Source organism: Mycena indigotica (genome assembly GCF_014461135.1).
Source record: "Mycena indigotica strain 171206Taipei chromosome Unknown Mind.scaff0011, whole genome shotgun sequence".
NCBI lineage: Eukaryota > Fungi > Basidiomycota > Agaricomycetes > Agaricales > Mycenaceae > Mycena > Mycena indigotica.
Window position 1 is genome coordinate 1734159 of NW_023503010.1, and position 27214 is coordinate 1761372.

General features: G+C 54.2%; 3 protein-coding genes across 3 annotated transcripts; 2 read left to right on the top strand and 1 right to left on the bottom strand.

Annotated features, from left to right (window-relative positions):
* Window positions 1-37: 37 nt before the first annotated feature.
* On the top strand, window positions 38-1386 carry MIND_01172200 (uncharacterized protein; the record flags this gene model as incomplete). The annotated part of the gene is made up of 2 exons (XM_037368241.1): window positions 38-621; window positions 675-1386. The coding sequence occupies exons 1-2, from the start codon at window positions 50-52 to the stop codon at window positions 1384-1386; spliced, it is 1284 nt and encodes a 427-aa protein (XP_037215167.1). The 5' UTR covers window positions 38-49.
* Window positions 1387-2197: 811 nt separating this feature from the next.
* On the bottom strand, window positions 2198-3079 carry MIND_01172300 (Kinase-like protein; the record flags this gene model as incomplete). Its single annotated transcript, XM_037368242.1, has 1 exon — window positions 2198-3079. One exon carries the CDS (start codon window positions 3077-3079, stop codon window positions 2198-2200), a length of 882 nt encoding a protein of 293 aa, XP_037215168.1.
* Window positions 3080-3113: 34 nt separating this feature from the next.
* On the top strand, window positions 3114-3765 carry MIND_01172400 (NADH dehydrogenase; the record flags this gene model as incomplete). The annotated part of the gene is made up of 2 exons (XM_037368243.1): window positions 3114-3551; window positions 3613-3765. The coding sequence occupies exons 1-2, from the start codon at window positions 3165-3167 to the stop codon at window positions 3763-3765; spliced, it is 540 nt and encodes a 179-aa protein (XP_037215169.1). The 5' UTR covers window positions 3114-3164.
* Window positions 3766-27214: the final 23449 nt, after the last annotated feature.

The window sequence follows — 27214 nt, forward strand, 5'->3', positions numbered from 1 at the left end:
AATGACAGCGACACGTTTCGTCACATCACGCCCTCATGTTCCCTCTCCCATGTCCCACACACCAATCGAAGTGCAGTTCGAGAGCCCGCCCTCCGGATCTGTGCACAGCTCCGACCCGCCTTTCCGGGTGTTCAGCGCAAGGATGTGGAGAATCCCTGGCGTCAGGGGTCCCTTTTCGCCGCTGCCGCCCGCCGCTCACACACTCAGCATTGCGTCAGACTCCATCTTCATCAACAGCTATTCGGGCAACAACAGAATATCTATACCGCTTGCGGACGCGCGTCGGTGGGGCTTGAGGGAGGACAAACGCGTGCAGTTTGCGCGGGCGACCGCACCGAATGGCCAGCGCTTCTGTTTGAGGTTTATCTTCCATGCGGACACGGTGATGCAGGAAGGCGACCCGACATGGAACCAGCGGTTTATACAAGCCCTCGTCGACGATGCCAAGTTCCATATCAAGCATTTGCAGACAGTGGCGGGGCTGCTAGTGCCACAGAACTATGGGATGTGGGTAATGGAGACGGGTGATTGGGCGGGCACTGTGTTGTTCAGTCTTACTCAGTGGTGTGGGACACCGTGGAAGTCTTTGTTGAGAACTGAACTGAATACTAAGGCTAACAAGTACGTGTGCGTGTCCTGGATCATTGGACTTGAAACTAACTCCCAACCAACAGCTTGCTCATCGGCCGCGTCTGTGAGATGCTGCACGACTTGGGTGTGAAGATTACTGGCCGCATGGGCAGCTCCGAAGACTTGTGCCATATTATCCTCGACGTCGAAGATCCCGCCGTGACAAAAGAGATGGCCAAGAACGGCGAAGCGCGCTGTTACATTGTCGACTTTTCTCATGCAAGGCGACACAATTGTAAACGCAGACTCCCCCTTGTCCCGCTCGGCAGAGACGCGTTCCGGCTTCTTATGCAGACCCCGACCTTCTCTTTCGGCTGTCCCGAGCTCGAGAATATTGCACATCTTCTTGATTTCACACCCCGGGGCCTACAATATCCATCTGAGCCGCCGGAAACGCCCATCGGAGAAGCGATGAAGTGGCGTGACGATTACCTTGCCGCCCACCCCTCGTACTCCAATGCGGCCGTCCTCGTCGCCCAGCGTGTCGCGCTCTTCCCCAATGCCCTCCCCGTTTACCCCGGTCTTAAAGTCTCAGGTGTGTCGAAAGAAGACATGAGTGCGGAACTCACATTATATGATTGTGGACGCGGATATATCGATCCTGCCAGCTTGATCAAAGGCTGCTCACGCGACGAGTACGAGTATCTTCTGTGGGGCAACAAGATGGAAGCAAAAGCTATTGCTATGGATGCACAACCCCTACCAAAGTGGCCAGAATCCGCACCATCCGGTCATGACTCTGCCGACACTAGTTAGCCATTGTTTTGATATCGACTTTTCTCATGTCAAGTAGGTAGCTGGGCTATGAATCATGACTTGTTTGCGTCCGTCAGCAGAGAACCCCCACGCCGAGTTGGTTCAAGTACTTAAGTACGCTGGCCTTATAATTAGTCAGCAACGCGTCCCGTCACACTTGGTAACGCCGCGGCGGACACGCCATGCTCATGTTGCTTGCGCCGATTGCAGTGCCAGTGTACTTCGAAGGCCTTCGGCACGCGCATACCGCGGATCCCACCACGGCCCCTTTGCGCCGGACACGATTTTCGTGACCAATCGCGCGGACGACGAAGCGGTCGAAGTTCCATGTCGGGCCTCTGGACTGCGGGCGGCGGTGGCGGGGGGTGCTGGCGCAGCAGAGCCACGGGATGCGGAGGATGGACAGTGACACGGGGGGCTGCTATCGGGGCTAGGCCGGCACGGTGCTGTTCAGCGGAAGCATCACCCAATGGGGCGGGACACCGGCGTGGAAGTGTTTATTGAACACAAGGTTCAATGCCCTCTACTAGGAGGTGCAGGTGCTCTGAACTTGGACAATATTTAAATGACTGTTGATGTGTGCATGCGCGACGAGTAAGTACTTACTTACTTATGTGTATCTTCTGTGGGGTACTTACGGGGACGGAGGCGCGCGCTGCACAGCTTACTAGTACCACTAACTGGACAATATTTTTTACAGAGGCGGTGCCAGTCACGGTGGCGAAGTTCTCGGTATCAGTAACTCTCATTAATTGTACAACGCGTTCAAGTTCTAGCTGCATCTACCAGCAACATGAGTACCTAGCTGAGATCAACACCGGGTAAACTCCGACGCGATACACAGCTCCGTCATCAGCTCGTCTGGATACCGCCGCGAAAAGCCCTCCTTCTCAAACACCTCCCAAAATCCCCAGGGGCGACAGTAGGAATTCGACGCCTCTGCCTGGGTGTACTCCCAATACTCGGGGTACCAGCCAGCCATTTCCCAGTCGACGATCGCAGCGATCTTCTTGTCCTTTATGATAATGTTGCGCGGGGCGAGGTCGCAGTGCGTGAACACGGTGCGGTACGACTCCGTCCTTCCAACACAACGTAAAACGGCGTCGGCGTATTGCGGGTACTCGTCGAGTTTTCGCTCGACCATGAAGTCGCGGCCCACGAAGGTGCAGAACTCGGCGACGGACGCGAACGGCCCGAAAACTGGACGGTAAATACGGAAGTCCTTGCATGGCCCGCCGTCGACTGCTTCGACCGAACCCGGGTGTGGAGGCACAAGTGCCCGTAGCTGGTCGATGTACCCGCGCAATTCGTGCACAATATTCAAGCGTTCTTCCTCCGAGAGTTGGCCCCAGATTTGCTCCAGCTCTTGGCCCTCGATGTAGTCCATCACCATACACAGCTTGCCGTGCTTATCCTTTATCATGCGGTGCACGCGCGGGACCGGAATCGTGGTGTGCTGCGCGACGTAGTCCAAGTTCAGCGCCTCCGTGAGCAGCATCTGCGCCGGCCGCTTGACCGCCCGGCCGCGGCTGATCCGGGTGACGGTCTCGCGCCCGCCGAGAGCCCAGCGGCCGAACTTGCAACGTGCAGCCAGATATATGTTGACGAGCCTGCCCGACTCGATGGGGCGCTGGGACGGGACCATCGGCACATTGGGTTGGGCGTTCAGAACAGGCAGGTCACAGAGTGCCATGCCGTGGCTGTGCTACCTCATGGCTCATCATTCCCGGGCTCCGGCCAGGGGTCACACGGGCCCACAAACCGCCCCAACACCCGCCATGTTCAGCCAGAACAAGCCGCGGCTCTACATCGTGTACTACCGGCGGGGGACCCCGGGGACGTACCACGTCGCGCTCGTGCACGCGCCGAAGCGGCCCGCCGCCTGGGACCCCGCCCCCGACCCCGACCCCGAACACAAAAGCGTGGGCGACTGTGTGCAGTACCACATCACGAACCTGCCATCCCCCGACGAGCCCACCGGCGAGCGCTGGCGCTACGAGACGCCCGCCGTGTTCCTGCGCACCGAGCGCGTCGTCGCGGCCCTCCTCCTCGGCAAGCCCGCCGACCGTGGCCGTGCAGCGCTTGCCGCGAGTCTGCGGGGCGTTCCCGTCGTCCAGGGGGATCGCAATTTCCGCTGCAAGAACTGGGTGTGGCTCGCGATTGACGTGCGTCTGGCCCCTCAGCACACATACTAGTATCGAAGAATGCTTGACTTGTTCTTACCAGAAACTCGTGGCGGACGGGATACTCGGGCCCTTGCCGGGCAGCGGGCAGCAGCTGTTCCAGGTCGGCTTGGACTTGGCCAACAGCGTCGTCCAGGCGTCCTCGTGGGACAAGCCGCTCCCCATGTGCGACGTGGACGGGAACCGCATCCAGTAATGCCGGGCTACATATGTCTATTGACCCCAGTAGTATTTTGCCTAGTTTAAGTGTTTTGACATGTCACTTGCTACAGTAACTACTGCACCAAACCGTGCCGCGCCAAACAAACAAGCTGTTATGAACCACTGCTCTGAAGTTTCTGGTCTTCTCATGAGTTGTGTATCAGCACTGGCAAGAACTCGCACACTTGCCATAAAAACTGGTGGGACCAATAAGAAGGGCGTCAAGTATCGAGAATCTACACGCGCAGGGACAAGGAGAACACTCCATCTCCTCTGCGACGTTGAGATGGTCCACCCACGCCTAGCACCGGACAAAGTGCGACACGATGCACTGCTCCGTCATCAGCTCGTCCGGATACCGCCGCGAAAACCCCTCCCTCTCAAACATCTCCCAAAATCCCCGCGGGCAAAGGAGGTTTGAAGCCCTCGCCTGTGTGTACTCCCAATATTCGGGGTACCAGCCCGCCATCTCCCAGTCCACAATCGCGGCAATCTTCTTATCCTTGATCATAATATTGCGTGGAGCGATGTCGCAGTGCGTGAAAACGGTCCGGTACGACTCCGTGCGCGCCACGCAGCGCAGAACGGCGTCGGCGTACTGCGGGTACTGATCCATTTCGATCAATTCAGCGGGCCTGTGACCCGTGACCGTTTGGCCGAAATGTCCAATTCGGCCGCAGGCCGAATTTCGCGTGACCTATTACCCGATTAGGAAGTTCGGCGCGCCGCAGGCGCCAAAAATCTGAAAACTTTCCCAATTGGGACAGTTTGGGACCAAAATATTTAGGGCCTGCTCGGTGTCACCGGGATCGATCCCGTAGCCAATCTGGCAACGGGCTCGGCTAGCCCTAGCCAGTCTCGGTATGGTATCCATGCCATCAACAGGCATGACAACGGGGCCGGAGGTTGGCAGAGATGCGTCAAATAAGATTAGTCATGTATTTAAGGTAGATCAAAAGACATATCTCGTCCTCCCTCCTCGTTTCGACGCGTTTTTTGACTGGGAATCGGCGCCATGCCCTCCGGCCCTTCCCGTGACGCGTCCAGAGCCTTCCGTGACGCGTCCAATGCCTCGCAACAGGCTATACTTGCCCAACAGAGAGCACAAAAGAAGAAAGCACTAGCACAGCGTCAACGGCACATTGCGCTGGTGTCGCTTGTGTGTATGGTTGCAGCATTCACTGTCTCTTTTGGCATGAATCTCACTGATCCCATCCCTCTCAACACCTCTGCTCTTACTGGTCAGGTCTGGGTGGATGAGCTCCTTGTTGGCAGTGATATCCGGTTCTATCGCCAGCTAGGGATGGCCAAGCACGTCTTCCTTCGACTATTATTCGAACTCCAAATGCATTCCGGGCTAACCAATTGAAGCATGTCACGGCCACGGAGAAGCTTGCAACATTCCTTTACTTCGCCCGGATCGGCTGCAGCTCACGTGTCCTCCAGGAGCGTTTTCAAAGGAGTGGGGAAACTATCAGCAAATCCATCCATACCATCCTTAACTGCTTGACTGGGTCTTTCTACACAAAGCATATCCATCTGCCACCAAATAACACTCCACCAGAAGTCAAAGCGACACGGAAATTCTACCCATACTTCCGTGAATGCCGTGGCGCAATCGACGGCTCGCACTTCTCTGCCTGGGTACCTGCTACCGCAATGCCACGGTATCGTAATCGCAAGGGGTTTATCGGGCAGAATATTCTGGCAGCCTGCAATTTTGCTCTGATTTTTGTCTATGTGCTTACAGGCTGGGAAGGGAGTGCATCAGACTCGCACATCTTCAATTATGCGCGAGCATGATTTTGCTGTTCCACTGGGCAAGTTCTACCTTGCAGATGCTGGGTTTCCGCTCTGCGACGTTTTGATGACCCCATACCGGAATATCCGATACCACCTCAAGGAATGGGGCAATGTCAACCAGCGCCCTCGGAACTACAAGGAGCTATTCAATCTACGTCATGCTCAGCTTCGGAACGCAGTCGAGCGGATATTTGGTATTCTCAAACGTCGCTGGAATATCTTTACGGGTGGTGCTCCAGAGTACTCGGTCGAGACACAGGCTCAACTAATCTCAGCCATCTGTGCACTTCATAATTTTATTCGGGTCTACGATGGTGAAGATGATGGTTTGGAGCCCAACGACACCAATGAAACCCCAAGTATCTCATCCATCACCACCCCGACACGGCGAGAAAGCTCCTTGCAAGATCTTATCGCTAATCCAGCAGAGCCTATTTCAGCTGAGGAGCTAGGGTGGTCAATCAGCCCAGAGGAACGTGCTCGAGCATCAGCCCGGCGTGACGCGATTGCGCAGAATATGTGGGCAGATTACAAGGCATATATGCTTACAAAAGGTATCCAAATTCAAGAGGTCGCTCCCGAGGAATAGATAGTGCTATATTGACAACACAAGTACTCTACGGTGCGAACAATGTACTCTCAATAAGGCCTTGGACAAATTTAGTACGTAGGGCCTTTGTTTTCGGTGCAATGTACAGCTGCGCAGCCTTTGAATTGTTCATGAACAGCTTCATTGCCTCGACACTCTCATTATCCGACAACTCGTCATCCTCCTCCATCACCTGCACAGCCCTAGCCAAGATCTCGGGGCTCCCCTTCACCTTCAGAGCTCCTGCAATCTCGAGCATGGCAGAAGCCATGCTATTTGTGGCATCAGCATTGCGCGCTCGCGACTTTCGGCCAGGCTTCTGCGGTGATGACGAAGCTGCTCGCTTGCGGCTTGATGCTGGCTCGGTAAATGGAGAGGATGGGGTGGCGTCGTTGTAGGCAGGCATGCGAATAGGCGGCGCGGGTGTATGTGGAACTGTTTGGGAGGGGGAGGATGGTGTGCCGGGCGCAGATGGGTTGTTTGAACCTGCATCGGTGCCTGTACTGGTGCTAGGGATGACGGGGTCATTTGTCGATGGAGTTGGGGTGGTGCCTGCATGAAACGCGCCTTCGCCGGTGGCTACGATGCCATCGACAAGGAACATGATGTCGTCGTAGAGGGGGAATGGTTTTTTTTGCCATTTTGTGGCCCAGGCATTTTTCTAGAAAGGAATTAGCGTACACACAAGGCTGAAGAAACAGCCACGCACCTTATTCACGATATAATCCGTCCACACATCATCCGTCGCCGTAACAGTCTTGAGACCATCGTCCCACCCGAATCCCGACGCGCCGCGCAGCTTTCGAGCTTCGTTGAACAGTGCCTTGAGCCCCCCGTAGTGGTCTTGGCACTTGGCGGCTGTCTTGGTGGCGCCAGGAGATGCGGCGAGGGCCGCTGCGCAGATTGGCCACACCTGTGGTTTCCAGCCGCTGTCTGTCTGAAAGGCAGCCTTGTTCGTGCGGAGGGTATTGATGAGTGTCGCGTCATCGGTGTCCCGCCACGAGCAGCGCTCCTTCCGCTGCTTGGTCGAAGGCTCAGTCATGGAGGTAAGAAGAAAAGAGGGGAGGATTGGCCTTGATCCCGCGCTCAGCGTGACGAGACAGATGGCTGGCAACGTACCTCCGAACGCCCATCTGGCTACGGAATCACAGGCATCTGCGTGTGTTGCCATCTGGGTTGATTGTGAGTGTGTCCGGGATCAATCCCGGTGACACCGAGCAGGCCCTTAGCTGTGACCTGTGACCCGCCGAAATATTTCGGCCAAAAAATCCGATGTGACCGTGACCCGCCTAATTGAATGAAATAGGTCAGTACTCGTCAAGTTTTCGTTTGACCATGAAGCTGCGGCCCAGGAAGGTGCAGAACTCGGCGACGGACGGGAACGGCCCAAACACCGGGGTGCGGATGCGGAAGTCCTTGCACGGCCCGCCGTCGACCGCTTCAATGGCCCCCAGGTGCGGCGGCACGAGCGCACGCAGCTGGTCGATGTACCCCCGCAATTCGTGGACAATATCCAAGTGTGACGCTGTCGCGAAGAGCCTTCTGAAGAAGAGAGGAAAGTCGATGGTTATCGATAGAGGGGGGTCGGATGGCCATTGGCCTCCAATGGCCACCCAACTGTCGACCCGTGACCTACGGCAGGAGGGGAGCAGTTGAGCGTACTCGGGCAGTCGGGACGAGTCCGCGAGAAGATGAAGGAACGAGAAAGACTGAGGAAAAGTAGATGGTTAAGTTGCTGCTACGTGACACTGGTCACGCTTTGCGTTACAAGATCTGTGACTACTGATGATACTGCTAATCTGATAGATGTGATACTGCTGATGCGTGATTCTGAGTCGTATAGTTGGTAAGTCCGCTACTGACGCGTCACAGAGCCCCCCACGATGAAGAGTCGCGCTACTCTGGTATCTCTCCTGGCTCCAGGACAGAGGCCGCCCAAGGGGAAGACGCTGCGATTTCCCTTATCGTAGTGGTGTTGGGGTTCATCATCGCTGCAACATTCGGCTCAGCGAGCGCCTCATTGCATTCCGTTATTACCGCCGGGGCCCATGCGTGAGGAGCCAACGGTACTTGGACTCCGTTGACGAGAATGTGGCCGCCCGAGGCGAACGAGGCAGTCAATTGCTGCGGTTCCTCGGCTAGGAGACTTGAAGCGACAGCTGCGGGGGGATCCATTTCCATAGGCTCTGGTTCTTGATCCCGGGACACGGCATCCGCATCCCTTGACATGGAGGACTCGTCATTCTCTTGAGGAGGATTGTTAAGGTAGATGACGTAGGGACCCAAAGCGAAGGCGGTGACCTGGGCGGACTGCGTGGCGGCATCTTCCGCTAGAGCACTTGTAGTGGCAGAGGATCCTTGCGCCTCCGCAGCTGGTGCCGTATTCATTGTTATGTCGTGGTTGCCCAGCGCGAATGGCCCTAGACGATCTCCCCTACCCAGACGTATCTCCCTCTCGACGCGGCGCCTCTCGTCCCTCCGAAGCTTTCCCGGGTTTCGCTTGGCCCTGGGCCTGATCCTCTCTGTCAACGTAACCCCCATCCTCTGCGACAGAGTGTGAGATGGGGTCGCGGCCGTGGACTCGCCAGGGACCCCAGTATGCGCAGGAGCAGGTGTAAGCGTAGGCGCTGGAGCTTCTGCCGACGACTCGGGGACTGGTGCGGGCGCGTCCTCCTCCATTGTGTCCGGCAGCGCCGGCCCGGGCACCGGGACGGAGATAGCCGATGAGCTCGGGCCGGCAACCGGTCCCGACTCAGGCGAGGAGCTCGGACCCGCAACTGCCGAAGACGCATTGGCGGCGGCGGCTGCTCTAGCCCGCGCTTTTCGCGCTCCAAGCGGTGAGCCCGATACGTGCTAGACTCCAATCGGTTGTACGTGTCGGTAACGAAGCCCGCGATGACCTCGAAGCTAGCGTGATCCAAGTAGTTCAGGGATACCCAGTCCATTTCTCTTTCCAGGAATCCCATCGCACGACGGGCGTCGTTGACTGAACCCATCTCTAGAACCACGCTGTTGCCGGCCAGTAGAACGAGCACCAGGTCAGCCACATTCCGCAGTCTCTGGATGACCCCCAGATTATAGAACTCTTCGGCCCAGAGCGCGTCGCTGCCGCGTACTTCGATCCGGAACGTAGCGGGCTCGGGCTCAGGGAGGTCGCTATTGAACAAGTCACCGTAATCAGAAACCTCGTCCAAGTCCATGAAATCGCACCCGTAGCTGTAAGTTTTAGGCTAAAGCCCTATGTACAGCTAAACAGGTGCTTGCCTACACGGTTATTTCCACCTAGGGCTAGCTGTACCTAGAGCCATAGTGGTAATATACAGCCTAAATACCTAAGCTATAGCTTTGGCAGTGCTTTCATAAAGTCGAAGCTAGCGCTTGCCCCTAGCTGCAGCTTGCCGGTTTAGCCTGGGACCTGGCTTTATAATAGTTGATATGCGGGTGGGTCTGGACGGGCCCTTGCCATATAGGGAAGCCTCCGTGATATATCATCAATCTATCAATCCGCCGCATCAATCTATCAATCCGCTGGTCCACCTAGTGATAGCCCGCCCGGCTTGATTGATTTGGGACTTCCCTACCTTGATGTGACTGCTTGCTGGCATTTCCCGTTGTCACCCGATGTCTCCCGTTCTAGCCCGGGGAACCCATATTTTGGCCTTGTATAACAGATGTAGCAAACAGTAGACATGCTTTAGGTAGTATTCATTGATATCCTCAGTTCAATGACTTGTCTTGACTATATTGACTGTGGGCAAGGCCACTCTTGAAATACGCCGTTCATGATGACATCATTGTCGACCAAAATTTTACCAAGTCCACACGTCACATGAAGACAATACAGAGACCGCGAAGTAGACGAGCATTAACTCATCATGATTCACTGGCAATATTAATGTCTAACTTTCTTCAAGTCACACACCCCAAAACCATCGAACAATGAGACGACGTGTATTATATCAAGGTCCCAAAGTAAACGACTGACTATCTACGCATTACAGTATTCGACGAGCACAGCAGAAGAAACAGAGGAAGTGAAGGTACGTAGCAAGCAACACAAGAAGCATGTAGCAAGCGACACAAGAAGACTGCGACGCAAAAGAAAAAGAAGAAGATTGAAAGATATCAGCCCTCGCGATCTATCCTCAACGACTGTCTCCCCGAATTGCACGCATCACACCCTCAGCATCCTTGACGGCGTTCAGCCAATCATCCGACAGCCCTTGACCCTGCCTTTGCTCCTTGCACCCCCACCAATACAAGCTCACAACAACGTTGAGCATGCCGTTGACGCCAGAGACAAGAAGCCCATTCCAGGACTGGCCTTGTGATCCAGCAAGCTCGACGAGTTTTCCATCAGCCCCCTTTCTCCATTGCGGCTGGTTATTAGTCCACCATGCCCACCACTGTTTGGAGTAAATAGTGAGGTTCGGGATAGCGCAGTATGTCGATGTGGCTACGCGCTTGTTCTTGATCCAGGCAGCAATCTGTTTTGGTCGATGCTCCGTTGCCAGGTTCCCCGAGCCATTAACCCATCCATAAGAACGCTCTAAGTCGAATAGGGCTTGAATTAAACGGTGTTGGGGCGGCCCCAGGTCGACGGCGGCGATCTGGTCGTACACCTTCACCATCCAGTCTGGCGCATCTTTAGGACACTTCGGTAGAGTAGAAATAACGCTGGATGTCGACGCGGGGCTAGGTGAAACTGGGTTTGTTGGCGCTGCGTTTGATAGCGCCGTGGTTACACTCTGAGCCGTTGGGGCAATCGACGAAGGAGGGGGACTCGCAGCAACGGGGCCAACAACTTCTCCAGCACTATCCACAACCATCCAGTCCTCGTCCTCCGTCCCAGGCACGTCCACGATCACCACATCTCCGGTCGGTGCGTTCGCTGGGGTACCGGCAGCGGCAGCGACAGTAGTAGCAGCTGAGGCAACGCCAGAGGTATTGCCTCCATTGCGGGGAGAGCGACGAGGGGCGCCGGCTGCTGGTTTTGGTTTTGGCTTGGGCGCACGCGGTTTGGGGACCGGTTGGGCAGAGAATTCCGATGCGGCGTTTTGAAGGTCAAAGGCGAGGAGCATGGCTTTGTTGCGCGCAATGTTTGCGTTGCGCATCGCCTCGTACTCCTTTCGACGACGATAATCCTCTTTTTCCAGGTCCACTTCGCCATCGTCATCAACGTCCATCTCATCTCCACTACAAACGGGCGAAGAAAGCTCTGAGGTCGGAGCTTTACGCTTTGCGCTGCTGGAGCTAGCTGGGGGAGTAGTGGTGGTGGCAGCTGGCGTGGTACTAGCGGTGGGCAAGGGAGTACCATTTGGGGGAGCAACGGCGTCGTTGTGGTTGCGTGCCTCGACGGTGGCGGCTGTGGCACTTGCGACAAGCGTGGGAGTGACACCATTTGGAGCGTCAATCGAGGTAGGCTCAGACACTGCTGACGCGGGAACAGGATCAGAAACAAGGGCGACAGCAACTCGTTGCGCTGGTGCTGACGGAACGAGGTCAGCAGATGGTGAGCAGGGAAAAGAAAAGCATACAATAAGCAGTCTCAAGATACTCCTTAAAAGAGCCCAGTACCTCCTTGTCGAAATGGGGAACGCTTGAAGGACGGGAACCCCACAGGAGCCGGCGCATTGTTTTGACCAATGAACATGCTGCCGCGTCAGTCAGAAAGAAGCTACGGAACCAAACGACGCCCACATACTGGACTGTGCGAATCTCCCCACCATAGCGAGGCATTGGGCCGCCGCCGAGCAACATGAATTGCAACCCAGTTGTGTCAGCGATACCCTGCATCAAACGATGCAAAGTAGCAGGCAAGTTGTCGATAGCCCTAAGCAAAATGTTAAGGAGCACCGCGCAAGAATACATCTGACGAACCTTTGAATACTCTCTGGTGTATGCTGGGAAGACATCCTTAGCCTATCCGCATGATCCTCCCGTTCCTTCTGCGCAAATGCCTTCGCACGATCCTTTAATGCAGACTGTTCCTGCACCGGCAAGGCGTTGAAGAGCTCGCGGGCGATTTTGGCTTTGAAAAACGCTGGTGGGGCAGTCGATGCGCTGGCAGATTTGTTTGGCTCCACCGCCCAGCGCCGGTTGACGGTTTCAGCGATGTCGGTGGCGTACGACTCGTGCATGTATTGCTGGAAACCCTGACGGGCTTTTTTGACTGTCGACCCTCCATTGAGCTCAGCAAAGAGCCATGCGTAAGGGTCTTCGGCGTCGTTTCTTGACCGTCGCCCATGGGTCGACTTCGTACCGATAGGCATACCATCTCTCGATCCGCTGAGAGAAGAGAGAAGAAAAGATTAGTCACGCTCCCACGGTCAGGTGAACCACATACCTCACTCGTTTGCTCAATGATCCAGGCTTTGGCCTCCTGCTCCGCCTTCGACAAATTGGGCTCCATAGGCAGAACCATTGTCTCGTTCCACTCTGGTAGACTTGACGGCTGCTCTTTCAGCGAGGTGCGCCATCCCAATTGATAAATGTACTGGTTTGTCTTCGATAAGATAAAGGCTCGAATCCTGGAGCGATTTCCGGAGCGGACCGCATCAGCGTAGGCCGCCATACCAGGCTCCAAAATCTCCTTTTCACGAATCCCCTTGGCCCAGTTGCGGTGGCGCTCTCGAACGCAAGCCCATCAGGCAACTCGTCGACCGCCAACATCGCTCTTCTTCGCCGCCTTTGTGTTGCTGGTCTTCGTCGTTTTTCTTGCTAAGCATCAGCAACAATACAGGACACTTCATGAACAAGACTTACTTGCCATCCCCAGGGGCTTTTTGGGGCTCGACACGACGCTGGCTAAAACGACAGTCAGCAATCTGGCACGAGCCAACAGCACGAGGAAAAACATACACTTCGTCTTCGTCTTCAACTTCTTCTACCGTAGCCTTGCGGTTTTTTTGCGGGATGCAGTACTCGCCCGACACATCGACGGGCCCGGGTAAGTCAGCGCTGTTCCTTGCTAAGTATCAGCGAAGCCACAACAGCTTCACGAATGGGGACTTACTTGCCACGACGCCCGGCTAAAACGACAGTCAGCAATCTGGCACGAGTCAACAGCGCGAGGCAAACATACACGTCGTCTTCGTCTTCAACTTCTTCGACCGTAGCCTTGCGGCTTTTTTTGCGGGACGCAGCACTCGCGGAAGCCAAGTCAGCGGCGCTGCTTGGTGGATTAGTCGCACGTTAACTGATATTGAAAACAGCTTGCCTGCCAACATTAGCGTTGCTGTCCGTGCTTGAGGCTTGTGTCAAGAGGGGCTAACACCGACTATCAGCATCTCGTGGCAAGATACCAAGTGTGAAATGAATCGAAGCTTACCTCGTTTTCTATGGCCGGTGTTGCGGCAAGGAACTCATTGTTTGGAGTATTCATGCTCATCTGCAACGAGGTGGGTTGACGGCGCTCTCCAAACGAGGGCGGCTTACTGTTTTCGAGTTGAACTGAAGAGCTTCCGGTTCAAGGAACTTGAAACGGCGAGGGCGGGCGATCAGAGGGGTCTGCCTTTCGAATAGGCCTGAACTTAAGCTACTGCTTACTGCCTCTTCGATCGATATGGCTGATCTCAATTTCAAGGCCTCCGCGGCAACGACTGGCAACGAATGGGATGGGAATCAGTCACTGGCAAATCACAAACCAAAAAAGGCATAGTATCCATTCAAGATTCCTTTTCGCTACTTTTAGTCGCGAAATTTAACCACTTGAATTTTATCAATACCGCGCCGCCGAGCCGACCCCTTGGTTCCGCTTCCTTATTGTTATCAACCACAAATACGTTTAAGAGCTCTCAGCGTCTCTGGGCCACTGCTGGAACCATGTCACTCAACGCCTCCCTTGGCTCACACTCGACCACGACCTCGGAATGGATGCAGGGAAGCTACTCCAGCAATAGCGAAGAGACTTCGAGCTCGACGGGCACTAGTCCACAATTCCGAGTCAGCCGAGTGCGCCCCTGGACGTCTAGTTGCTTGGACGCGCCGCTGACTTATTTTATAGCCAGCCGGCGGTCCCAATTTCTACAACCTGAACGTCTCTCCACCCACGATCAGTGCGCAAATCCTTGTGTTTCCATGGATGTGGGGTCTTGGAAAGGTTCACCCCATTGAGCTGGACGCCATTAGTCCGACATTGCGTGGCTCCGGTAGCAAATCGATAGACGGCATTTTTGTTTGCCATCCCTGCGACTGCGCCGCATGCCCAAAGGTGGCTCTCACCCATCCACAGGCCCCAGGCCATATGTACACAATCCTCGTCGAATGTCCTCATTTTCCCCATATTGCGGAGGTGGAGCCAGACCGTTTTCCGCCCCCCAGAAATCTCTATGCACAACAAGTCCATCGCTCGGCTCATCCCTGCTAATCTTCCCGTGCCACAGGGCAGTATTGTGGTTGTCAAGCATCCCTGCGATGCGACATCGACACGGTCGCGTAACATGGACTGTGCAATTGAGGATATGAGACCGACCGACGTCTCGGTTGTTGAACATATTCTGGCTCAGTGCGTGCTATTACCGCCGTTTTTCCTTCGGACTTACTTATGGTACCTTGCAGGTGGGCAGCCCGCTTACCACGTCACGCAGCCAATAAATTATGGTACGAAGATCCTCGCCGGCGTAGCCCGGGAGGCGTTTCTCCATTCAATCGAAACGGAGCGCGTGAAGAGGCGCTTGGACGAATCCAAGCCGATTTAGCTGCAGCACAGGAAAGGGCATGGCTTGATTTGTTTGAAGCTTTGTCAACAATAGAGTCGGATACTTCAGACACTAGCAATTATGTAGCATGACCGTGACCATAATGCCATTTTTTTAATCACGGATGGGCAACTCCTCGGAACCACTATCTACTCCGCCAGGAAGCCCACCACGACGGCTCAAGAAAGCAGCCATTTCTGGAAAGCAATTATGCGCGACAGCTGACGGCGCATGAAGGCGCACCACCAAGCGCGACTTGATAATCCACTAGCCAGTTAGGGTAAGTGTTAGAGATAGCTGATACGACTTCAAACGTGCCTTGGAAGATACCATCGCGTCATTGAGAGGCGCATCAATGCGGAGGAGATTCGCAACACAGAAGACGACTGCACCAGGCTCTAGAGGCTGCACAGGCGTTATGGGCTCCGTAAGCCATGCCGCATCGCGATCCAATGCATGTGTAGCCTAAGGCATTATAAATCAGGATGCCCGAGACTCAAACAAGAGCTCACCAGGCGTGTCTTGCTTGTAATATGCACGTAAATGCACCCACTGTCGAGAGCACCTCGCTCAGGCATTACCCAGCTCTCGATGGATTTTGGTTGCTCTGCCGTTCGCTGCTGGGCAGCAGCCAATGCCCACACCATTTCCTTGAAGTCGTCCAGGTACATTTTGGAAGGCACGGCCTCCAAAATCATATACTGTCCTACTGCGTTAGCAAGGAGCCTTCGCAGTAGAGGAATATCTGTACCTTTTCATGTGGCTGGTCAACGACACTGACTATACGCCCGACTAGAGCGACACGCCAGTGCCGATTGCTTAGAGCGCCGACGATGGAGTTAACTGCCCCTTGAGGAAGCTCGGGGTCCGATTTAAGCCTTTGGAGACGGATGACGTCGTCGCGAAGGGGTGGTGCAGAGAAAAAGCGAGTAAGGAATGTCGCATGATGGCTTGCGGCTGGCATAGATGAAGGCGAAAGGCAAAGGTTTGATGGTCACGGGCTCCCTCATTCGGAAGCGATGGTGCTAAAATTTCTGCCAGTGCAGCTTTTTTCAGGTTCGAGAGCAAAGAGAAATATAGAGAAACCAGTAGATTAAATGAATTTGAGAAAGTACATTCTGTAAATGCGTCGCGCACAGAATATTTTGTGCCGTTCGTAGACGGCACCTTCCCTTGTACCAGGCGCGTATGCGCCTTCAAGCTCTTGAAGTCGTGCCCAGTCACCAGTAATGAGTTGCCTGAGATCGAGGCGCATGCTATCAACCGCTTTTTTTTGGCCAATGCGTTGGATTTCGTCATTCATCTGCTTCTCTGCCTCTTGCTCGCGCCGCAGTAGACAACCGTCGACAAGGCAGATCAGCCAGTCTGTGTAATCTTTGTCGTCGGCCTCGCATGCGCCTGCAATGGCCTCCTCGTCGAACGGCGGCGGCGCCAGCCAATGCCTGAGATCATTCGATATTTTCTCGTAGTCCTCTTCGAGATTAAGGGCGGCATTGAAAATGTTGTAGTCTCGGTGTAAGTCGACAGACTGGCCCCAACGCTCAACCGCGGAAGGTAAGCGAATGCGGGAAATATGAGTCTTGGCTATCTTGCGTCGAGAGCGCACACGTTCACTACGAATAGCATGGCCGCTACAGGCGCCGTGTGCATAATGAGGCTTCTGCAAGTAGAGAAGGTTGGATTGTGACTTACTGCTCACTGTGGTCGTATTTGTAGTTGACCATTTTGCGTCTGGCTGGTCGACTGTTGCGGCTGCAAGGGCTGGAAGAGCGCGTCATGATGGACGAAAGGAAGATGAATCGGAATGACAGTGTCACATATTGTAATTTGTTGTGCCCTTTGCGCAAAATATACAGGGCCAACTTTGAGAGTGCTAACACAAAAAGCAGCACAGGTACCCTGGGGCATTGGACAGCAGTGGGTATAAGTAAACACAATAGGCATGCAGGTAGGCGATCGAGGGGGAATTCATTATCAATGTGACCCGACCAAAGGCACTGGAAGGGCATCCACGGAGGCGTCTCCGGGCATTCCACTGTAGATAGTCTACGCAAACGAAATGTAGCTGCGGATGGGAGATCTAGAGTAATCCAGGTTTCATTGTGACCCGATCTCGACATCCTACCATATACCCGATAAGGTAAGAGACGGCGTATTCGTTCGTCAACCTTGCAAGATTTGCTAAATACATATCTACAAATCATCTACTACAGATAGCATTCCTATACCCTCTTGCCATCTGGCATCTCCCTCAGTCTTCCGGGTGGCTTTTTCTTCAGTACTAGCAAAGGCCTCGAAGGCCTCGTTTCAGGCGGCACCCATTATCCACCCATCGAAACAGGGGCCGGCAGAGTACTGGATGAAGGAGTGTCGCGTTTCTGCTTCTCCAATCGGTGTGTTAGAGTGGTGGACGGCGGCTGAAGGGATAAGGACGGTCGACCCTGAAGGAAAGCGAATTACAAGGCGCAGCTCCCAGAGTATAAGGTAGCCTCCTTTATCTGGATCAAAATTACCCATTGCAGTGACGGCGCACCAGCCCCAGGCTAGGTTTCCGTAATCAAGGTGGCGACGGCTTATAGCGCGACTGAAGTTCAAGGTGCATGCAGCGAAGGGGCTGTGTGGGTGAAGCCAGCCTTTAGACAAGGACGGCTTCCACGCCAATAGGGCGCTGCGCGTGTGCTGGCGTAGTAGCTATAAAGCATGGGTGCCCACATCATCATCAATGCTGCGACAATCGTTAGAAAATGCGGCCTGCAATGACGATTGGCCTACTTGTAGTAAACCCTGCAACTCTGGAGAAAAATTGGTGTCGGAGAATCTCGTTGGTCGTCTGAGTATTCGTGCGGTTTTGATGTAAAATTCCGGGCTCCTAGAGAGGCCGTAAATGGGCGCATGTTAATCTGTAAAAGCGCTCACCGTCTGGCCGCCGCCATGGGAAACGCCTCTGGCTATGGCCACAAACTCAGTCTGTGCACGACGGTGACGGCGCTTCTCGGCGGGTACTTTCAGGCCCGGCACCTTCTGATCCATCAAGGCGCAGGCATCACGAGTAAGGTCGGCCCAGTCCTCTGTGGCCCGCGGAATTCCGCCAAGAACCGCAACGACACGACGCTCCGTGTCAAGGATAGGGATGGCATGGCTGAGCAAACGTCAGTTCGGGTAGATTTGCTAAAGGCGGCGGGCGGCCCGGGACTTACCGTCCATCCCAAGGAACAAATCTAAAGCCTTTTTGGCCCACCACCGCATCCACCACCTCCTGTGTAACAGGCGAAGGCAGCGGCCCATCGGGAGAGCTGCTTGGGCCGCCTTGGAGGTCAAGTTTGGCGTGGCGATCGCCGATCCACCCGGGGCGGGAGTGAGGAAAAGCTTCTGCATTGGCGGATGTTTGCAGCGACTGAGGTATTGCCTCCGCCCTTCGCTTGGCCTGGACGCGTTTGAGCCTCGGCAATGAAGTCGCCTGGCGCACGGCTTCCCGTCGGCGCGCTCGCCGGACATTGGACTTGCGCGCGTGTTGCGGTTGGTACTGCTGACGGGGAGGTCGTGCGGTACCGCGGGAAGGACGGTTGGGGTTAACGTCGGGAAGCGCTGGGGCTTGGCATGGGCGTCAGCGGCCCGTCAAATAGGTCGCTGAATGTCGGAGCGTCGATGGAATCAGGGTCCACAATGCTTTCGTGTGGCTCATTCGGGGCATCGTGTAGCGTTCGCAGCGGGGGGGAGTGAAGCAGAGAAAAGGGGGCGTGGATCGCGTCTTGCTGAGGAACAAAGCCGGAGAATTCTTTGCCGGAGCGCGCCGGGAGGGGGGACGGCTGAAATGTTTGAGTGATAGTTAAGGTGGTATGTGGCAGGATAGGCGGCGCTTGCTCGACGGGGGGTGCCACACGCCGAGGTCCAGGGTCGGTCTCTCTTTGTGGGCACGCACCGCAGGCAAAGGTGGCGAATGTCAAAAGGCGGGAGGCTCATACCTTCTGTGGAGCTCATAGTCGTCGCGTATCGTACGGGGGATGGGCGACGTAGTAATCAAGAAGAAAAAAGATTGGAAAAATTGATGTGATTACGTGGACATTACGCAAATGATGTCACTCTTTGGCTACGATATGCAAAGGACGGCGGGGGAAGGTAAAGTCGTAAAAACCATCGCCGCAGAGGCTAAGGTCAACCCAGTCGGGATACACGGAGGAGATCTCGTCTTCCAGGGCGTAATCACGACGGGGTGCTGAATACATTTTCCTTCCGCTTTCGGGGCATGCCCAACTAGTTACCAGATGCATATAAATGCAAACGTAGCAAGCACTGTGCTTGCAATTGGGAAACCTGTTGGGAATGTCTTGACGGGGTCGAGACTTATAAGAGATAGCGCATACCAGACTGGTCGTGACTTGACTGCCTGGCAGAGCACGCATTTGTATATCGGGAGGACGTCTGGAAGCGCGGGTGGTCGGGCGGTCGACCAGTATAAACTGTCACGGGTGGGGCACCCTTTGGAGAAGTCGCGTTGGCCTTCAATGTCGAGATTTGTTTGCTTGGGAACCGCTACCTGGCCTGACCCGCCTTGAGTGAAGTGTTGGAGACGGTCTGCAGTCTCTCTTAGCGGCGAGCTGCGGCGGTATGAGGTTTTTGACTCAGAGAAGGAAAGCCACATACTTTGGCCTCGTTCGCTCAAGATTCGGGCTTCGGTTTCTTCGCGCAGAAGGGCTGCTGATTGGTTAGCGTTGGGCAACAACCATGACGTTTGGGCGAAGTAAATTCACCTCGCTCCCGCCAGTACATGTACTGGGCGTCCATACGAGGCCGTTTCTCTTTTGTTTTGATGGTGACTGCGAGTTGGGGATCAGCGAGGCGAAAGGACGAACTCCACAAGTGCTTACTCGTCTCGACGAACTCGACTTCATCCTCCCAGGACTCAGACGCTCGGCGCTTCTTGGACAGTGCGATGGGGTCTCCTAAGCCTCTGGCCGCTGCGTTCGAATTGATTGGGGTCCAACTCGGATTCATGGAGGGCGGAGGGCTATGACTGCGGCCGCGTCGATGGAAGGGAAGGGACATGAAGGGAAGGAGTACGCTGTCTTGTGTCGGGCACCTCAGATGCAAAGGTTGAATATTTCTTGAAGTTCACCCTCGCTAATCGCCTACCTCGCTACGAGGACATTGGTAGCGAAAACATTGCACCTAGCCACACTTGGCAGGAACAACGTCAATCTGTTTGTATGTATCAGAAAATGTTTAGAATGCCGGTTTCCATACTAATACTATTTCAATCCAAGGCGCGTTTTTGCGTTTCTATCGACAAGCGGGACGACGCTCCAAGTTTACCGCTGCTATCCGAGAATGAGTACAAACAGGTTCTGAGTCTTCGTCTCCGTTTGATGCCTACGGTGCCTCTGAACCGACCTGTAGATTTTCCGGCGTCCACCAAAAGCCAAGTACTCCCGAAACTGTGGGGTCCCAGCACTTGCCGCGGTCGTTCGAGCTGCCAGTGAACGCCTCTCACGAAGCCTCACAGCCACGAAGGTAGTCATACTTTGGCGCCGTATCTTACTGACGTTTTTCCAGTCTTACGTTGGATTTGAATTGTTGCGGCCAGACAGACGGGGAGGGTGTGGAATCTGGATGGACGATGATGCTCAAATCAGAGCAGTTTAGACTGATCTCGCGAAAGTCAACACAAGGTCGCTAACTAAAGAAGTGTCAAAAATGATGCTTTCTGAGTGCCATGAGAATACTTACAGTGTCCGTATAAATCAGTCTTCGACCACTCAACTTGACCCAAACCTCCCTACGATCTGCAATGGATTCAAGAAAGCCAGTTGAACCAACCGCAAGTCCGATTCAGAATCTGAAACCGTAGGTTGCGTTAGTATGCCTTGTATATCTGCTTACTTCTGCTAATAGACACCGAACGATTGCTGATCTCGCTCGTGGGGAGAACTACTGCAATTCCGATTTTATCGGTCTCCATCGTTTGGGTGTGGCAGCGCCCAACATTAGCTACGATTATGGCTGCGATTGGAGTGAGTGACGCGACAGTATGCCGGTGCGCGAGCTCTTCTGACCGGTTCCTCTCAGTCATGCGTGCTCATCTCGCGAGTGTAAACCATTCGAAGACGAACTTGCTGCGTGTGAGGGGCAAATTGTAGATAAGCAATTTGTCGTAAAACGTCGTGTATGAGGGGAATGTCATCATCCTGTCACTTGTCACACGTGCTGTCATCATTTCTCTCCGCTGGACAACGAACCCAGACGACCGCTCGCTCTGAGGTAGGGTTTTCCCATTCAACTGGGTTATGGCCTCATCCAGACCAAAGTCCACCTTCACCTTCGAAACTTCCGTCGCCAACCCCTCCGCCGACCAAGGATTTCATTATCGGAGCGACGGCCGCGCCATCCCTTCGGTCTCCAACGTCGCGTCAACAAAACGAGCGAGACTAGACTCGTGTGAAGAGAGTGAAGACCCATATGTCGACTGGGTCCCAGCGAATACGACCGACACCGAATATGCGAGCCTGGCTTCGACTTTTACCGCTCACTCTGTCTATGAGTATTTCATTGAAGACAGTGAGGTGACCAAACGCAAACGCTACACGAGCTCGGTATGTTTTGGGCTGCGCTAGAACAACTACTTATCCTTCTAAAGGATGACCCCATGAAATTGTGGCGGCAAGACAAGCACGTCTTTCTGGACCATCTTGTCCGGCAGGACGGTCTAGGGAACCACCTCGCTCAACCTCAGTGTGCCCTATGCCACGCGCCGTATGTGGAAAACTTGACACGAATCTTTCGCTGCGACCCATGTGGACGACATCTACAGTGTTTGGGCTGTTTGGAAGAATCCCATCGACGACAGCCGTTGCATCGTGTCAAGGTACGTGGCAACGACCAACGGCAAGGAGAAAGTTCCTAACGTTGACTAGGAATGGAATGGGTCGTATTGGACGCGCGTTGCCTTGCACCAGCAACACGCCAAAGATTTCTCGCCGAGCAGCCTGCAATTTGTTTACCAACTGGGTCATGGCGGCGAGCCCCGTATACGCCCAGCATCAAGCGAGCCGCAGACCATGGTGGTTCTTGACGTAGGGGGCGTTTTTACCTGCCGCGTCAGGTTTTGCGGCTGCGAGCGGGCGCTTGGACAAGACCCCATTGCCCAGTTGATGAACAATGGCTGGTATCCAGCAACCACCATCGATCCCGCCACCTGCGCCACGTTCGAGGCCCTTGAAGACTTCCGCCTATCGAACGTGGTGGGGAACATAAGCGCTCATGACTACGTTGGCAAGCTGGAGCGGCTTACCGACCCTACCTTGTTAGGAACTACCCCGGTTCGTCTTTTGTTCTGAGAGCTTACCTTGTTCATCGCACTAACGGCTCGCTAGGACCGATACAAGGCTTTTGGCCGTATGAGCCGACAATATAGTTTTCTGAAGCGGGCCAAGCGTGCGGGGGTCGCCCACGATATGAGCACGATGGATGAAGTTCCGCCCGGGGGTATTGCTGTGCCTTGCTGGGCTTGCCCCTCTGTCGGCTTTAATCTTCCTGAAGGCTGGGAGACCTGCAGCAAAGACGACGAGTATGCTTTTTTGCCCATCGCTACCGCCCCTTCTAACCCTAATCAGGTTTCTGTATTCTCTTTTGCTGGCGCTCGATGCCAACTTCAGACTCAAAAATCGAATACGCACCAACGAAAAAACACGACCCATCACTTGGTCCTGGATGGGGCTACTTTGTGGAGTCGGATGCGTATAAGGAGCATCTGCGCGATTATGTCGCAGAGGCCGACGTTCGTAGCCCGCTTTTGCGCGTCTACTATCTGTCATGCTTACCGTTCACGCAGGTTAGCACTTGTATCGCGTTTGCCGCGTTGATGCAGAAGGACACCCGCCTTACTACAGGCCTGCGAGTGTCTGGGGTAGGAGGCTGTGTTTGTGCGAGGCATGGCGTTGTTCGGGCTCAAGGTCTAGGCGATTTGCAGAAAGGAGAACGGTTTGTTAATTATTTGCCCTTTAATGGCCGCTGACGTGCAGCAGATATGCAAATATGGATTACATCCTGCTCCATGCTTTGGGGGACACCCGCGTTAAGCGTTTGGTACTCTCATATGACATTGCATGTCAGTGGAAGCAGCGCTTGGTCTTTCGGGTCTCCGACATGGCTTGCTCGGCTGGATTTCTACCCGACCTAAGCAACTTCACACTGCAGTTTGCGTTGCCCGTCTGGCACGCCGCTGCGCACGAGGTCAACTGCCAGGCGGCGATGTCCCTCAGCCATGCACATGGGGTTGGCCGCACTGATGGCGAAGGTATCGAGCGGACGTGGGCAATCCTAAATCCCATCAGTTTTGCAACGAAGGAGATGGGGGAGGGCAATCGTCACGATTCGATTGAAGATAAAGTGGACCACATCAACTTTGAGAAGAACGTGGGCCAAGGTATCAATTAGCATTTGCACTTTTACTTGCCACTGACACGCTCGGCAGGTGATGCTCTCGGTCGAAAACTGATCATCGCCGTCGGAGCGCGCGACACACAGATCGCAGAGTTTGTCGATATCGACCGCGGCCTGGAACCCGACTTGCGGCGTCAGTGGCGAAGTATGGTCACCAACTGGGTCGCCGACAACAGCTATCCAAACCCCTACGTAATGCAAGGGGGAAAGGATGGTATGCTCTATGTTTCAGCCAACTTTAGGCTCAATGTATGACAGCTGGTCCGTCTGAGGCTCAAGTCGCTGCCGATCTCAAGAAGGCTGAGCTCGAAGACTTGCGTCAAGGCAGGGAGGGTGTTTACGAAGGCCGAATGACAGCAACGGCCTTCATCAAAGGGCTTCTGCAGCTTGAAGACCAGAAGTAAGCTTGCGAATCTCGTGTTTCTAGCCCGACTGAGCTCTTTCTTAGACGACGCATTAGACACGAAGTGCGTGGTAAATCGGCATTGACGGCGGACCGTGCCAGCCAAATCGATGAATTACGTGCAACATTTTTCAAAAAGCTCAAAAACGTTCAACAAGAACAAGAGGTCTACATGCCTGGGGTATCGAGTCTAAGAGCGGCGGAGGAGGAGCGACGAGACTCAGAGCTACCCCCTTCAAAAGCTGAAGATACGAAATTGTGGCTTCCCTCGGACCTGACGGAGGTACAGCGAGTCTGGGCCTGCAAACGTGGCCTGGCCGAGGTTGAGGCCAAGCTGCGAGAAGCCCAGTGCGGGGATGCTCTGGTGAAGATTCGCGGCCATCTTTATACCAAAACTCACTTAATTCACACACGCAACGCAACCTGGTGGGGCAAGTTTGAGGATACGCGCTCCAGCACACTCATCGACCGTGTTGGAGATCGAATCGACCGGGAGGTAGCGAAATATACGGAAGCGCGGGCAGCCCTCCATCGTCTCAAAGGCCCAAGCGCTGCCCCTCACCTGAAGCAACTCACCAAGAGCGATCTGCACGTGCGAACCGAAACAGAGAGCGACGCAAGGGCTCGTATCAGGCTGGGTCGGCTGGGTGCATCACGAAGAGGCAGGAATGAGCCTTCGTCATTGGCGGCGGAGGAACGCTCGGCGGGCGTGTCCTGGATCTGGAATACTGTTCGACCTGAGGATGACGAGAAGGGGCTACATGAAGGTACGCCGGTGTGACTTCTGGTTGTGCCCGCCTCAATTTTTTTTTAGCGGTTCGCGTTCAATGGTCCAAAGCGCTTGCCCGGCGCGACCGCTGGATAGAAGAGGTTCGCCTATTGCGTGAGGAGAGAACACGTGTACCGGAGCCTGGTTGCAATAGAGGCGCGTTGGATGAGCCGCGCATCGTCCCGCACCGACGTGGAGCCGCGACTGGCCGCGGGCCTGGAAGCCTACGCCAAGCTCCAGGCTGTGCTGCATCGCCAAATTGCAGAAGGTTTCCTCGAACGTTGGCACATTGTTTGCAGAGCTGCACTTCGCCCTGTGCTCAGTCTGGACGAGAGGATACATAGATTGGTGCTAGACGGGGGATCAAGTGACGACCTGCAGCTAGGCTTGGAGTAGCTACCTAGCTAGCCTTCCTATTTTAGTATCTGTATATATATTATGACTGGAAGAATCCGAGGGATTAGATGCCGATATTCTTATGGACTGTGTGACTGAGCTCTATGTCCGAGTGATTGAGTGATTTCGAGTGATGTTCATGATGGCCGTGTGATGATATATGATGGTTGATGATGGCTTGATGTTCTTCCGTAGCTTGCTATCCAAGCAGTGAGGGTGTAGCTAGGGGAGGCTGTAGCTAGCAATTCAGGAAAGCTCCTGGCTAGCTGTAGCTTTGCAGCTAGGGCAAATACTACAGCTACGGGTGGTACCTAGTGATTTAGGCTATTGATTCAATAATATCAATGATGGAATAAATTATTATATAATATATATAAGTTAATAATTATATAATATAATACTTTAAACTCCTTTTCTTCAGGCCGATGACCCGGTATATAGTTGGGAAGGCCTGTATCAACAACTTTCCTAATTAGGACAAAATGATGTATCATGAGATAGCCATCAAAAGTACTGATGGCAATCAAAAATGGTTCCACAATAAAATCATTATCTAGATAGGTGCATTGCCACAGGTGCTAGGATACCAGATAAGGAATAATAATATTTTTTTAAAATAAGTGTCACACATGTCACACATGTTACAAAGCGTCACATTTGGCTCTAACAGAGGCCAGTAAAGGGCTGCCTAGGTAGGGCTAATCCTCTAGGCAAAGGGTTCCCTAGCCGTACCTACTGGTTTTAGCCTAAATCTTACCACTATGGCTTGCCGGCATCCTGCGGCGGTGCTACGTCAACGGGTGGAGGAATGCCGGGTAGGAAGACGGCCCTTCTGGAGTTCGGAGACCATACTTCAAAGAGGTCGTCGAAGATACGGATGATACGGGTGCTTGTGTTACTGAAGACGCGGAGGTAGCCAAGAGGAGCAGTCATTTGAGTGTTGATGGCGCCCACGTCACTGAAACCGACGGTCGAACGAAGATGAAGTCGCCGGAAGCGTATGGAAGAATGGAAAGAGCTGGAAGACATGGTATCTGGGAAGCTGATTAGTGAAGAGGTAGGCCCGCAGCGTGGCGGAAGGCCAGCGACGCTGCGAGCTTACCGACTTAATCGAGGATGAGGGAGGAGGAAAAGAGAGAAAATGATGTGACTCGTCACGCTTGACAGCCTGTACAGCTGGGCACGTGACAGCTGCCATCAGCGTAGTTGATGAACACGCAGATATTCTCTCTTCAGCGCGGGTGCATTGCGCAAGTCGTTCTCTGAAATCCAGCTGTCGTCCGATGGATCATATCCGACCCATCTTACCAGGAACATCCGATATTCTTGCCCCTTTCTGCGTCTGACCCGATGTCCGAGAATGGCTTCCACCTCGAATTCTTCGGTAGGGGTCAAGTAGTCTCGAGTGTCCGGCAAAGAGGCTCGCTCTCCGAAACGTTCGTCGGACGGATGATATACCCGCAAGTGCTCCAGATTGAAGACGGGGTGCATGTTGTAAGAATCAGGCAAGCGCAAACGATAGACGACAGGATTGATCTTTTCCATAACTTCAAAGGGCCCTATCGTCCTCTGAATTAGTTTGCGTCCGGTGCCCGCGACGTCGACTAGCTCCAAGGAATGAGGGTTCACGAGCACCCAGTCGCCTTCCTTAATATCTTCGACTGGTCGCCTGTGCTTGTTAAAAGCCTTCGCTTGCTTTTCTTGTGCGAGGATTAGCGCATCGCGTGCAAATTACCGATGTTCATTCAGTGCATCCGTGAAGTCCTCCTCTTTCTGTCCCCTAGCGAACAGCCTGACCACGGATCCGTAGCAGGGAGTAAGGCACCGGCTTCCGTTCGTGGATGGTAACCCATTAGTAGGAAACTAGGCTTGTATCCGGTAGACGAATGCACGTTGCCGTTGTAAGCGAAGTTGACTTCTCCCAACCATTTAGCCCAGGAGCTTCGATCCTTTGCCACGTATGCTCGCAGCATTTGTTCGAGGAAGGCGTTGACTATTTCAGTCTGTCCGTCTGTCTGAGGATGGTGAGAAGTAGATAGGGCCATGCGGCTGCCGTATTGCGTGGTGACGGCTCTCCAGAAAGCGGTAGCCCACCGCCGATCCCTGTCCGCTATGATGCTCTCCGGCATCCCGAATCGGTTGACTACGTGCTCTATGAAGAGTTTGGCGAATCCTTCCTGCGATAAAGTCGTATATGTCGGAACGAAGATGGCATACTTGGTCAGCTTATCCACGAACACCAGGATGGCAGTGAACTTCTCGTCCCCGGAGGGAGGTAGACCCGTGACCATGTCCATTGATATGGTGGAGAAAGGAGCGGACGGGACGTGAGATGGGCAGAGTCCGCCC